Here is a 14,732-nt window from a genome sequence, read left to right as displayed (position 1 = left end):
TTAGACACACGTTTGTTTCATACACAACACAGTTGCACCACTACTTTTACTCTTCCATACAGTACAATACACCCCTCCCATAAAGCCAGGCATCCTTGGGCCAAAAGCATCAACTCCATTGAGACCGAATTCCCTCGGAGGCATACCAAACTGACTCTTGGTCCCTATATCTAATAATGTTGGATTCCTGCCTAGAAATCTTGGGAAGGGTGGCACGGCACCACATTCCCGAAATGCATGATATAAAGAGCTCCATGTTTTCTTACAGGGGGGTAAGAGTCAAGCCGTGGTTGAAGGGAACTCTAAACTTCGGACTGTGAAATGGGAAGACATATGCAACATTCAAGAACAGCAATAGTGCACTGATAGTGGATCGCCCTCACAATTTTGGAAAGCTAATGGACATGTCTGGATACAGCAAGAACAAGGTGCAAAATCACAATGGCCTACATAGAAGGATAAGAAAGAGCTGTGTGTGACCCACTACTAAATGTCCCGCTTTATAGAAATAGGAAAACAAGTGTCAACTATGTTTCACATGGTCTACATATACATAAGAAAATGCTTAGTTAATGCTCCTCTTACAAAAAAAGGAAGAAAAAAGTTTTAACATCATTAGCTTGCCATGTGGCAATAGTCGACGAGCTTTATCCAACTGTCCACAATTGCTCCCAAGAATTCCATGGTTTACTATGTAGGCCAAAACTTCAAGAACATGAACGTCCAGTAGATGCACCTTCCACTTGCTCAACTGCATTGTCTAAACGCAGTTGGCCAAGCTTGAAATTCATTAAACAGACGCTATATCTGTTTTAATGTTGTCGGCAATCAAACTGGACAACGAAGTGAAACATTAAAATTCATCTGAAGATTCTTCAGTAAGAAAAAGATCCATTTTCTGATGGTTGATTCTTCTGGCAATGTGCCTTGTACTTACCATTAACAATAATCACAATTCATGATTGTCAGTATGTACATGCTTCTCTGATTTTAAAAGCATAGGAAGCTGTTCTAAAAAGCTCTTCAGCATAAAACCTAGAACCAGCATAAATAAAAAGCAAAGAAAAACTTTGCCCATATACTCAAACGTGAACTCTGCATTGCGCCCTCTAGGTAGCTTGCCACCAGGATAGAAAAGACCAGGATCCTATATTCACATACAGAAGTAAGCAAACAAGAAGTAAACAAGTACTCCCTTGAAAACAAGCCAGATATTGAGCATTACCAAATTTTCAGCTACAAGCGTTTCAGACCTTAAACCACCTGCAACTAATGAAAAACAAGCCAAAAGAGAAGCTTAATCAGAACAAATTGGGAAAAACTGCAAACCAAAGAACCTAACTTGAATTCAAAGGTATCACTGTCACCACTAAGATATAAACAATGAAATACAAGAGTCCTCTACTCTCTGCTCTCTCTCTCTCAAGGGAATTAAAGCTGAATTAATGATACTAAAAAATCACCATGTGATGTTCCAAACAGAAGAGCAGGATAAGTATAAATACTGAGAACTGCACCCAGGCCAAGGGTCAACCAGGGTCCAGCATCAGCAATCTATGAAACCAAAGCTCTTGAGCCTCGATGGTCCCATGAGGAAGTCACATAAGAGTGCAGTCCACTTGCTAAAGGTGGTTCCTACAGGGGAGAAGCTTGACCAGGAAAGAGAAGTGGGTGAGACAAAAGAAGCATGCCAGAACGGACGAAGCTACAAGCAGACTTGGCGAAGAGATTGTCACCCCAACCCACAAGAGAAACCAAGACCACAAAAAAATCTCTTGAAGAAAACCAGCTAAGCAAAAGAGACCACAGCTCACCAATTGCAACAATCCTAGGAGTTGATTCGCCTAAGATGGAGAGGCCAATGGGGCAAAGAAGTGTGCATGATGGAGAAATCTTCCAACGCAGAAGAAAAAAACAGAAAATAGGTGTAACCACAGAGGGCACCACGTGCCAATTGAAAAGAACTACCAGAAACAACTTTAACACTTGAAGTGAAAGAGACTTCACACTTGAGACAAGAAGCAGAGGCAGAGTTCCACTCCCATATATACTGGCCCCTAACCAGGCGCCCTTTCCATTAGTTCTTTATTACTGATCTTCACATGGTACAACTGTTGCTAAATTGACTATTTTCTTATTTTCTGAGTAATTTCTATTTAAGGAAAATAGGGCTATTTAAATTTGTGCACTTGAGAACCGTGAAGTTGTGAACTGTAGATCTACAAGATTAAGAAAGCCATCAGGAACGGGCATCTCTGATGCGTGATATAATGTGAAGCATCCCAAAGGAGTTGTTTCGTAAGTTCAATGGGAGAGACCGGGTAAATGAATATTCCCGATGCATCACAGGATGGGTGATAGGAGCATCGGTTAGGGAATATTCCATTGGTCTGAGGAGGAGATCCAAACTAAGTAAGAGTTACACGTAAGATACAAACACTTGAATGAAGATGGGTTTTGAGAAGCTTTGAAGAAATGCAGATGCTTTCTGAAAGTAGTTTGCTTTTTGAGTGCTTTCCTGAAAAGCAAATGCTTTCCCCGTAAAAGAGTCTATGTTTGCATCGCAACTGTGCATGAGATTGCATCCAGGGATGCCTTGGGTGTGGTTGTGTAAGCTCATAAGTTTTTATTTAGTTTTTAAACACGTTCAGACCCTTTTAAAAGGTGGCTGGCCGCCCACTTAATAAGTGGGCAGCCACCTGCCCTAAATAGGTAAAAAATAAGCCCCATCCGATGGCCAAATCTGGCATGAATCACACACCCTCTTCCCTATTCTGAGCACAGCAATTTCCCTTATTTCACCCACCCCCCTCCCCCCCCACCAAAAAAAAAAAAAAAGCAAGGCGCCTCCTCCTATTCTTGCTGGCCTCTAGTGCCTATAAAAGCATCTAGTGGCGCCCTCAGATGATGATCCTACCTCACCAGAATCAAGGTGCCCCTGCTGTGAGAAGAAGCCTGGGAGATTCTACCCCGACAGCACCGCGAGTTCATGCGACGAGTTTGCGATCAGATGTTGCTTTCTGTGCCGGGACCAAAAGAGTGACGATTTGTATCTGAGTTCTACAAGTGTTTGCTACTGCGTTCGTGTTTTGCAAGTACTCCATCTTTGAGAACAAAGCAAGGAGGCTTCGGCTTAAGCTCGGGGGATTGCAGAATCGGAATCCGAGATGGTTTGCAGAGCTCCCGTGATTTGAGACCAAATTGGAAGGTTACTGAGTAGAGAGCTGGTCTCTCAAGTGCCCGAACGGGAAGGAAACTACCATCGAGTCTAAGATCTAGAACGGAGGGATTTACTCTGGTTCTTGTGCTTGTAAAAGATTCTCCCCATTACTAAAGATTCTCTTCAAGGGGGGGACCAGCCCATCTTCTGGTCCCCAATACTGTGTCGATCTTCTCCCTTCTCTCTCTCTCTCTCTCTCTCTCTCTCTCTCTCTCTCTCTCTCTCTCTCAGATTCTATTTATTCTCAGCCTATTAATTGTTCGTGTGCGCTCCCGTTTGTGATAGTGGTATCAAAGCAAGGTCGCTACAAAGGACAACAATTCCGAGAAGATACGGGAAGAGTCACGACGAGTCAAGGGAGAACCGCCGAAGAAGAGCCCCAGCAAGTACGAGCTCAACTTGTAGAGTTGCAACAACTCCTTACTCTGCCAGATGTCCAAAAGGCTTTGAACAGTCTCAAGAGACCCCAAGAGAAGGACGCCGATGGGTGTTAGGAAAACACTATCGGTGGTAACAATCGGCAAGAGGAAAACGAGGAAACGGGTGATGAAGTGCACGAATAATCTCTAAATCAGAACAACTGGGCTACCAAGAGCAAACGCCAAGAAAAAGAACGCTCTCTCTCTCTCTCTCTCTCTCTCTCTCTCTCTCTCTCTCTCTCTCTCTCTCTCTCTCTCTCTCTCTCTCTCTCTCTCTCATGACAATAAAGATATCTCTATCTCTTCTGCATCTTATTCTCTTGACTATACTACTACTTCTCGTAAAGTCTCTAAACCCTCTTCTAAGACGAAAGCACCTACTACTTCTTTGCATAACCCTAAAGAGGAGCCCAAGTTCAAAAAGGGCAGCCACAAGCATCATCGCAAAATGTAAGTTTTCAAATCCGGTGATAATGATGTTAAGTTTGACAGTTACATTGGACAGACGGATAACTCCAAGGCTTTCTTTCTTTCCTCAGACAACTCGAGGTTGCTTTTGTTATTACAGGCTTGGACACTCCAAGCGAGAAATCAATAGCAATACACGAACATAATCTGCAGATAACCAAACTTGACGCGCGCGCGCGAGAGAGAGAGAGAGAGAGAGAGAGAGAGAGAGAGAGATCCGTCTCCTTATGCACTGGCCCCAAAGACTGGTGCCCCTTTTGATATTTCTTTATTATTGCTTCGCAAAGGTACAATTCCCTTAGGGTCCAGCTCTCTCCAAAACTCTGTGTCCAGAAGCTCTCTGAAGATTGGCCCTCTCAGCACTTATAAACTATACAAGGGATGCCCAAAAGAACAACCCCAAAAGCTATGGTCCAAAAGTACTTGGCACCTTTAACCGGCCAGTACACAGTGAGGGCGGTACTAATAAAATTAACTGTTAATTTCACACATGAGGATTGAGAAGAAGAGAGAACACATTGCATCCAACAACTACATTCACTTTCCGCTCCTAGAAGGTAATGCTTCCAAGTAGACAAGGCATGAATCACAACAATAAGTTCCTTCTCGTAGATCGAGGCATGCAATTCTGCATCCTTGAGCCGTCTACTCTCATAAGCCACTGCAGAGATGAAATTGTCCGTTGATCCTAGAACATAGAGGATCAATACTTGCCGGTTATTCAGAGATCCCCAGCCCTATAGAAGCCGATGTTTCCTTTTCTCTGTTTCCATTCCCTTGTACATCAAGAATAGAATTTGAGCAGGTGTGAGGCTCAAGCGTTCTGCAGTATCAAGTGAGATAAAATTGTCTGTTGATCCTGGATTATAGACGATCAATATTTGCTCGTTATTTAGAGATTCCCAGCCCTTTAGAAGCTGACGCTTCCCTTTCTCTGTTTCCGTATTCCCTTGTACATCAGGAATAGAATTTGAGCTTGCTGCAGCGGGTTCCTTCTTCATTTGTTCTTTCCTCAAAGCTGCTTGTTCCTACCGTTGTTGTCAAACAGGGCAATCGAGCTTCATGTCCTTTCTCTCCACAATAGATCAAAATGGTGACAAGATCTAGGTTTTACACTTCCACAAATCTTCTTTTCCTTGCCTTAATGGTTGCTTCTTAGCTTGAATGATGGTTCCTTTTATTTCCCTCAAGAGAGGGAATGAGAGAGAGAGAGAGAGGTAGAGATGTGGAGAGAGAGAAAGAAAGAAAGAAAGATTTTTTAACGTCTATAAAAGGCCGAAGTCGGCCTATGAGACAAATCAAAGTACATGAGGTCGGTGTCCTCTGTGTATCCATAAAGGATAGAAGGTACAAAAGTAAAAGTAAGCTATCCTATGTAATGACTAGGGGAGGAGGTAAGTGATACAAGGGGTGGGGGGAGGAGCTCCAAAACTGGGGAAAGATGCAAACCTATATGCTGGGGTAAACACAAACATGAGATGCTATCCTATCTCTAGCTCCATCCAGTCCCATAGTCAGGATGTAATACATAATGCATGGCCTTTAGGGTGTGAACAATCCACGTAAGATGGCGGCTAGATGTCACGAGGACGTGGCAGTTATTAACCATGTCACAGAGATGTGGCAATTGCTAACCTTGGTTGTTGGTTTCTTTCCAATGGGGTTTATTTTATTTGTTTAAGACCCTCTTTTTGAAGTAGCAAACGGTCGGACATTGTATGGCCAATGTGAACGGTAGATTCACCCGCAGACGGGAAGGGGTCGGCACTGGAATTCGTATGGTAAGAGGATGTCTAGGCTCAGAGCAAGATCATATAGGTCCCCCCCGTCGCACTTAGCAAGTTGGTGGTTACTAGGAAGTGAACTCAATTAAGGCGTAAAGTCAAGGTGGGACTACCAACCAAAAGTATCCGACAGTTGGGCCACATTGCATTTTTGGATGCGGTCCCAATGAGGATAGATGGTCAGAAGACCAGTGGGAGCCCAACGGAAGCATCTCCTAAAATTTAGGGAACTGCTATTTTGGGCCACGAAATGTGTTTGCGTCATTACCTTCGGTATGACTAGGGGAACACTTTACAACTCTGCCGCGAAGTCAACTGACGCACCAGTTGAGATATTTTTAGCAGGGAAAGCCCAAACTCGGAAACTGGGCGACGTGTCAGCTTGTGAGCGATTCTGCCACTCTGGGAGGCAAAAAACGAGCTGCATATCATCAAAGGGGGCGCCATTTTCAGCCACAGGCGGATTGCAACAGGTACAGAAGCTATGGAATGCTTACCTTGCCCTCTATGCACAGTATGGTGACGGGAGTGATGCCCCGCACGCTACATACTGCTCTCTTTCTCCCCTACGTGCAGTTATGTGATGCCCCACAAGAGGGCTACTCATTTGACTGATGTACAGTTGTGTGGGTTCATGCTTTTGTGCTGAGGCAAGAGCCTCCTTGAGCAGGAACAGGGGTAGCTAACTGCTGCTCCAAAGCAGGCACTGGTGAGGGTCATAACCTCACCGTACAGGTGCAAAATCAGCGCTGTGTATGCGCTGTAATTTGACTGTTTTTTTCAGCCATACGGACGCCAGGATCATTGGGAATCGTGCCCCACTGGCAAAGGACAGTTAGGGGACTGTTTGGGGCTGAAAACAGGGCAAAAACCAGTAAATACAGCGTGCTGAATTTACTGTTTTTGGACAGGAATCAGAGGGTATACGACAGTGCAAGCGAGTTCCAGCAGGGGAATTGGTTTCGCAAGTTTTGGGGCTGTTATGCTGCCGAAATTTGGCCAAATCAAATGGTATCTAGGTGGATACACGTGAAGGATTCCCAGGACCTTACCTTGTAATTTACCCTCCTAAAGAATAAAGAAATACCGAAAGGGGCCCCAATTTTGGGGCCTACGGGTTGTCGGCGTCTGCTCGGAGCATTCTAGCTTCCGAGCCGTGTGTGTGATGAAGTGTTAATTCTCGTTACAAGTCTCCTTTGCAAAGTGCTCTGTGTGTGTGTTTAAGTAAAGATTTTCGGGTGAAAGCCAACGCCTACCGCCCTACAGGCCGGTTTCACTAGATCTGCAAAAGCTCGAATGCATCGCTCCTCCAAAGATCTATAGTAGTGCTCCTCAATCTCCTAAATCTCTCTCGAATGTAGGCGAGGTACCCTACGTCCATGGGTATGTGGGCGTCTGCAAGCTTGGACCTCCTCAGCCTACTGTAGAGTCACTCTTGTCTGGATGGTCGGAGGTGATGGTGCTACTGTGGGCCTCTGAAAAAAGTCTGTGAGCTATGTCTGGCGCTCATCTCTCACACCTAATGCCGCCTGGAGGAGGGAGTCCTAATGCTGCTGTGCCTCTATGAGGAAGCGGCCGAACTGCCGCTGGTCTCTGGACTCAAAAATCTGATGCAGAGTGGGCTGATCTGCAAACAAGGTCGGATATCTGCCTCTAATCTCCTCATATGCTCTACATCTGCATACATAATGCTCCTCGCTCTCAACCTCTGTTGTGCAAAGTCTGCATATCCTCTCTGCTCTAGGAACATGTGCAACTCTCCCTGCCTCAATCTCTAGCTGGTGTGATGATACTCTGAGCTATCCAATGGCGACCCGTGCTCTATGTGGCATGTAGACATCCATGTATCTCGGACTCTGGATGAACCCATCTGCTAGAATGGTCAGGAAGTGGTCTCTGTAGTACTGTCTCTTCGTGGGAAGAGACTCCTCTGGGTCTCCTTGATGTAAAGCTGCCAGAGATCCTGTCGGAGAACTCGATTCCTCTCGGTGTGTGAGAGGCGTATGTGAGGGGAGTCAAGATCATACTGAAAAGGAGGCAGATCCGTGATGTCCAAGCCATGGGATGTAAACCACTCTATGACTTGTGAGTACCATGCCCTCGTGTCCCCCTCCTTGCAGCTGTATCGATGTCTCAAAAGCTCTGTGGGTAAGTCTGTCTGGCGGGAGCTCTCGCATGCGCTGGATGAAACAAATTGTCTGAAAGAGGGCCTCTACTAGCATCGGTGGTGCAGCTAGCTTTGCTCTGATGATTTCGTGTGGTACTGGGGTTTGCTGTGGAGCAAATGAGAGATCATGATGATCTGTGGGCGCTCTATCTGTGACCATAGAGATGCTGATAGCCATGGTGCCCATACTGCGGCTTCATACATCATGGCAGGTGTGACTAGAGTGTCAAAAAGCCACCCCTTGGTGAGGGGCTCTTGGAAGTGGGCCTGATGGCATCTGCGCTCCAAGGTGGCCAGCGCTGCATATCCTCGTGTAAGCCGGTCTCGTGCTGCTTGGGCCATGGAAAATCCGCCAGTGGTGCCAGTGAAAGTCACCCCCATGTATACATATGAATCAACCACATCGACCTACCCGCCTGCTGCAGTGAGCACTGCTCTGCTCCGAATTGTCCTAGAGGTGTGGAAGATCATGACCTTGGTCTTGCCAAGATTCACTGTGAGCCCTCGATGTGCAGAAATCATCCAAGGCTCGTAGGTGGCTGTGTAGTCCCTCCAGGCTCCAGTGTCTCAAAAACTAGAATGATATCATTAGCATAGAGCATAATATGGACTAGTATACCTGCTAAGTCTGAACCCGCTCCGCCTGCTTGTAGAATGTAATCTGATATCTCGTCGATGTAGAGACCAAATAGAGTAAGGGAGAGGGGGCATCCTTGCTTCACCCCAATGGTGCTAGCAATGGAATCGATAGTTCACCTGGGCATCGCACTCTACCAAGACCTGTGCATACAAAGAATGAATGGCCCATATCATCTCGGATGGTATCTGTAGCTCCTGAAGGCGCTGAAAGAGTCTCTCTCTAGGGATAGTGTCAAAAGCCTTGCGGAAATCCACAAAGCAACAGTAGAGTCTCCTCTTCCGTGCTTTTGCTCCATCGATCAGGCAGCAAAGCACGAAGATGTGGTCGATAGTCGAGAAAGTGCGTCGAAAGCCTGCCTGTCTTGGTGCGCGTATCCCTGATGCCTTTGCATGTGTGCTAAGCTCTGCCTCAAGAATTGCCCCATACAATTTGGCCAATGTGTGACCAATCATGATAGTCCTGTAGTTCCCTAGGTCCAGGGTGTCACCAGATTTGTGGATAGGCACAATGGTGTGCATAGTCCACTCCTCTAGTAGTCCCTCAACCAGAGCGCGGTTGAAGAGACGTGCTATCAAGGGAGAGAGTGTTTGCTGCATATATCAGGTGCTCACTCTGTAGTCCAGTGTGATCTGCTGAGCGGCCATGCTGAAGGTGTATGATGGCCCTCTCTACCATGCTAGATGTGAAGAAAGTCAAGGTGGTAGTGGTGGTAGGTCAAGGATCAGATGGTGCTGGGATCACTGGTTGCCCTGGTATCTGGTATAAGCGCTCGGCATAATCATGCCAGATCTGGGGGTCCTCCAAGGGGGTGGTGGGGCGTGCCTCTTTGAGAATCCTCCATGCTGTGGCGCAGTCTGTACTCATGAGAAGGTGGTATAACTCAAGCTCCTACACCTCCTCGAAGGCCCGCCGTTTACGGCGTGTGATGGCCTTCATCTGTCGCCTGACCTCGCTCTCGGTGATCTCTTCTAAGGCTCGTCAAGCCCATAGCTGTCTGTATAGATCTCTGCACTCCCCGTCGTACCATTGGTTCTGGGGTATCGTCCCAAAGGGTGGGGGTCGGCCACTATGGTAGTGTGTGGAAAGCAGCTGAGGGTTGAGGTGTGTAAGCTGCGGAGAGCTGGCTAGTGAGTGTAGAGAGTGGTGTGTCTAGATCGAGGGTGTAGATCCCCTCATATACATGTGATGAGTAAACTCTGGCTAGCTCATGTGTGAAGTGTATGGTGGTGTGTGGTGTGGATGTAGGTGGTGTATGTGAGATGGGTGAGCCAATGAGAGATAGGGCGAGATATGCGTGGTCAGCCCCAATAGGTAGTGGTGGGATGGTGAGAGATGTGAGCAAATGGGCTGCCTCTCTGAAGCCGATGATGTAATCAACTGTACTATCTCCATTGGCTTTAGGTGTCTCCCATATGGTGTGGGTGTGGTGGTATCTATAGAGATCCTCTCTGCCCCTGTGTCCTCCATGGTGGAGAGTAGCTCTGGGTCGTCGAAGTCGTAAATATCACAGTCTACTCTATGTCTTGGCGTTGAAATCCCCCGTGAGGAATACTTCACCCAGTCTAGAGTACTCCATGATCTCCTCCATGAGACATGCATATGGTGAGTGTGAATCATCCTCCTCCTCTCCTCCGTGTGTGTGGACCTCCTCTATCTCTCCTCCATCTGTCTGTGCAAACCTAGAGCCGCTAGGTGCAAAGTAGCATATGGCGATGTAGAGGATATGCTCCTCAGATAGCTCAATCTGTATCCACATGTATCGTGCTTCTGGATAACGTGCTACTATCTGTATCTTGCTATCTGTATCCTGCTATGAAGTGAGCGGCAGTAGAGGACTGCTACTCAGCCAGATCCTCTCGAGGTATTGTGCCATGCACACTTTCTGTGTGTAGACTCCCATTGATAGTCCTGTACTCAAGGTAGACCTCTCTCTGAGCTCTCGTGTCTCTGTGAGTAGAATGATGTCTCTACCATGCATCACCTCTTCCAGTCTCCCTGGGTGTGTCCATAGAGAGCCGTTGCAGTTCCAAACTGCCGTATGTATCTCCTCGTAGAGTGTCCCATAGGCCGCGAGTCCCTATGCTATCGCCTTGCCATGAATGATGACTCGGCCATCTCTGTATGGAGCCCTCTTCCCCTCCTTGCGAGCTTGGTGTACTCTAGGCATGCATGCACGTTGGTGTGTCACTTGCATTGGTGTGAGATCGTCGTCTAGGTAGATAGGTGGTCCATCAAGTCCTCTAAAGATCACCCTCTTGCGAAGGAAAGTAGACCGTGCTTCTACGGAGAAGTGTAGGATGAGGGCCCTCTTCCTTGTGAGATCTTTACCCGCTCTCCAAGCTTTGAGGAAAGGGGGTGATTCCTCTTCCTTGTATCCAAGTTTCTTGCATAAAGCCTTTCCATCAAGCTCGGCAGTGAGGCCTTCTTTCTCTAAAATGCCCGTGACGGGAATGTTGAGGCGTCGGGCTTGTCTCATCTTCTCTTCCTTAAGGGTAGTGTGCACAATGAGGACTTCCTCCTCTCTTGCCTCCTTCTTGATGTTCTTCTTGACTACTTCGACCCACCCATTTTTAGTAGCTTCCAATTTGTCCTCGATGCTAGCGGTCAAAGCTTTGGTGAGTTCTTCTTTGAGGGCTTCCTTCGTGTCTGTGTGCATCTCACCTTCTTCGGGGGTGAGGGATGCAATCGAGGCTTTGAGGAGCTCGATTTTCTCCCTCATGTCTTCTCTTTCTTTGGCCCATTCCTCTTGTTTCTTCCGCCATTCTTCCTTCTCTTGCTCCTCCGTCTGCCATCTCTCCTTCTCTTTCTTCCATGCTTCCCTCTCTTTGATATAAGTTTCCCCTTCTCTAGTTTGGAGATCTGGTTGACAATGGTGTTTAGAGTGGTATCCGATGATTTCTTGTATTCCTTGATCTTGTCGTCGAGTTTGCTCATCTCCTTCCCCATTTCTTCCTTGCTCACTCCCTTCGTCGTTGTTGAGAATGAGAATAATTGTGGCTGTGATTGTGTGGATATGTATGTGGCTGAATGTGTGTGTGTGTGTGTGTGTGTGTGTGTGTGTGTGTGGAGAGGGGGGATGAGGTGTGTGTGTGTGGTTGGGGGCAGCGGGCCTGGTGCAGTTGGCAATGCTGCAACGTGAGGCAGCGGCAGGTGCTACAGCCTTGGCAATGTGCAATCGCAGCAGGTCAGCCACAGCCGGTGCTACAATAGCAGTAGTAGCAGTGGCGCGGGCAGGGGGAGAAACAGCAACAACGGGTGGGAGCAGCAGCAATGCGCAAGCCTCCACAGGGGTGGCGCGTGGGTAGCTACAAGGGGTGCAGTGGCTACGCGGGGGGCAGGGCTGGCGAGGACGGTGGCGGCGAGGCTGGCGAGCACGGTGGCAGGCAGGCATTGGGGGGGAGAGAGAGAGAGAGAGAGAGAGAGAGAGAGAGAGAGAGAGAGAGAGAGAGAGAGAGAGAGAGAGTTCTCCCCTTAGAAAAGGGTTTAGATATTGTATGAGAAGCAGAGTTACTACAGTCAAGAGAGTATGACGGGGAAGAGATAGAAACATCTTTACTTTCATTCAACAGAGACAATTCTTTTTCCTAGACTTTGCTCTTGTAGGCTGTTTGTTCCAATCCGGAGATCCCTTATTAATGCAAGATGGTCAAGTAGTAGCCTATGAATGCAGGATCTTGCAAGGCCTAGAAAAGACTATGCAAATCTATGAGAAAGAGCTACTGGCTGCGATTCATGCGCTTTGAAGTTGGAAACACTACTTGCTAGGTACTGATTTTGTTGTCCAAAAAGATCATTAGACTTTGCGATACTTCTTGACACAATCAAAGTTATTTGAAAAGCGTATGCGATGGGCAAACATTCTCTCAATATTTCACTTTCAGATTGTACATGTGGAAGGCAAGAAGAATGTTGTGGCTGATGCGTTGTCAAGAAAGCCACAAATTTTAGCTCTATCAATTCCTTATCATCATGAACTTGATGACTTGAAGGAATAATATGCTACTAATGAAGATTTCGCAAGGATCTTTGAGCAGTTGCAAGATAAAGGCATGAGCACTATCTCCTCAAGGATGGTTTTATGATGATGCATGGCAAACAATGTGTCACTAGGCCATTGCAACATAAGGTTATAGTAGAAAGTCATGTCCCACCGTATGCAGGCATCATGGTATAGATGCGACAACGACAGCGGTCGAGACATTCTCTTATTGGCCCACTTTGAGGAGAGATTTGGATGCCTTTGTGCAAGCATGCGTGATTTGCCAAAAGGTCAAGTTTGACAAGCAAAAGGCACCAGGGTTATTGCAACCATTGCCTATTCCAAATAAACCATGGGAGAGTACTGCTATGGATTTATCTTTGATCTTCCGAGAATGCCGACAGGGAATGATGGTATATGGACCATTATTTGCAATTCAGCACATAGACCCATTTTATTCCTGTCAGGGAGAAGATAAAATCTCATCAGCTGGCACGATTGTTCATATACAATGTGTTAAAGTACCATGGTGTCCCACAATCTATTAGTGATCGTGATAAGTTTGACAGGCAAAAGGCACCAGGGTCATTGCAACCATTGCCTATTCCAAATAAACCATCGGAAAGTATTGCTATGAACTTTATCTTTGATCTTCCAAGAACGCCGACAAGGAGAGATGGTATATAGACCATTATTTGCAGTTCAGCAAACAGACCCATTTTATTCTTGCCAGGAAGAAGATAAAATTTGATCAGATGGCACGATTGTTCATTTGCAATGTGTTTAAGTACCATGGTATGCCACAGTCTATTGTTAGTGATCGTGTCACGTGACACATCCAACCCTATGTGTCCGTGGACAAGCTACACCATAACAAGGTTTCCGTCAGTCCAATCAGTCTAGATTAGAAGTGATATGGCACTTTTTGTGAGTCTATTCGAAGACCGTGCATGCCCTGTCACTTAGTATAGATACATATCCTCTGGTTGCACACAGCATGATCATAAGCATTCTCATCAGAATCCATTAGAATCAGTTAGGGGATTTTTCCATTGCATTTAACCTATTTTACCTATTTTTGACATTTTGCACTTATTAATTTAAGTGACTTTCCAACAAAAGTAGGTAGGGCAATTTGGGTAAGAAAATATATAAGCAAACCAAAGTTAGCACTAACTGGCAGATGAGCCAACAGAACAGCATGCCATTGGCGACAGGTCCTTCCCTCTCTCAGCAAGAACCACCAAGCAACCCCTTGCCTTGGCGTTTTTCCCATCCCTCAGCCCTAGCATTTTTGTTGCATTATCGCCAGCCCTTACCCTTGGCGTTTTCAGCATTTACCGCACAGTTCTTCCCCCTTGCATCCAGCGTTTTCATCATCGCTATCAAGCTGCAGAATCCAGCGTTTTCAGCATCAGATCAGGCTGCGTTTTCAGCCTTGAGTCCAGCCTTGAGTCGCATCAGGTCAAGCAGCGTTTTCAGCCCTAAACACAGCCGCAAATCAGCGTTTTCATCAGGGTATTTTCAGCGTTTTTCAGCAGCCCGAAAATCAGCATTTCACTCGCAGCAGAAATCAGCAGTTAACGTTTTTGGACAGCAGTTAGAATCATTCCATTTTCAGCCCTATTGTCGTCATCGCCATCCCAGTTATCATCGTCGACATAGCTTAGATCTGCATCAGTTTTATGCATCATCATTGTACCCGTTTGTGCAATCAATCGTAGACCACTCTTGCCAACGAGAGAGGGGCCTTCGGAAGAGGGTTTTACAACGTCTCTGGTGTCGTATCTCTCTTCTCTCTATCTCTCAGTCTCATACACTTGCACGCAGTGTCCACTCACTTTGTTCGTGATCATAGCACTCTCCATTAAGAACAGAAGGCTCTCCCTTCCATAAGAACTCAAAGGAACCTTGAGCAAATTATGGAACACTCATCTTGAGAAAGTACAACATTCATTCCGCTGCACCTTACATTGGTATCAGAGCTTTGGCAGTGTTCTGTATCACTCAAGGAAAGAACCACAAGCCTCCCCTTGTGTCTCTTTTCACTCATTG

The 14,732-nt window shown here is 46.4% G+C and overlaps 1 protein-coding gene across 1 annotated transcript in view; it reads right to left on the bottom strand.

Annotated features, from left to right (window-relative positions):
• Positions 1-849: 849 nt before the first annotated feature.
• Positions 850-14,732, bottom strand: part of LOC147431121 (maltase-glucoamylase, intestinal protein) — a 31,775-nt gene continuing 17,892 nt past the window's right edge. Inside the window, exons 3-4 of the mRNA XM_086493775.1 lie at positions 1,226-1,269; positions 850-1,147 (exon numbers count right to left, since the gene is read on the bottom strand). Coding sequence (XP_086349901.1) covers positions 950-1,147; positions 1,226-1,269 — 242 coding nt within the window. The 3' untranslated portion in view covers positions 850-949. The remainder of the gene's footprint in view (positions 1,148-1,225; positions 1,270-14,732) is intronic.

Source organism: Adiantum capillus-veneris, chromosome 21 (assembly GCF_014529385.1).
Source record: "Adiantum capillus-veneris isolate H3 chromosome 21, ASM1452938v2, whole genome shotgun sequence".
Lineage (NCBI taxonomy): Eukaryota > Viridiplantae > Streptophyta > Polypodiopsida > Polypodiales > Pteridaceae > Adiantum > Adiantum capillus-veneris.
Note: the sequence above shows the minus strand (reverse complement) of the source record. Positions and strands in the feature narration are given on the sequence as shown.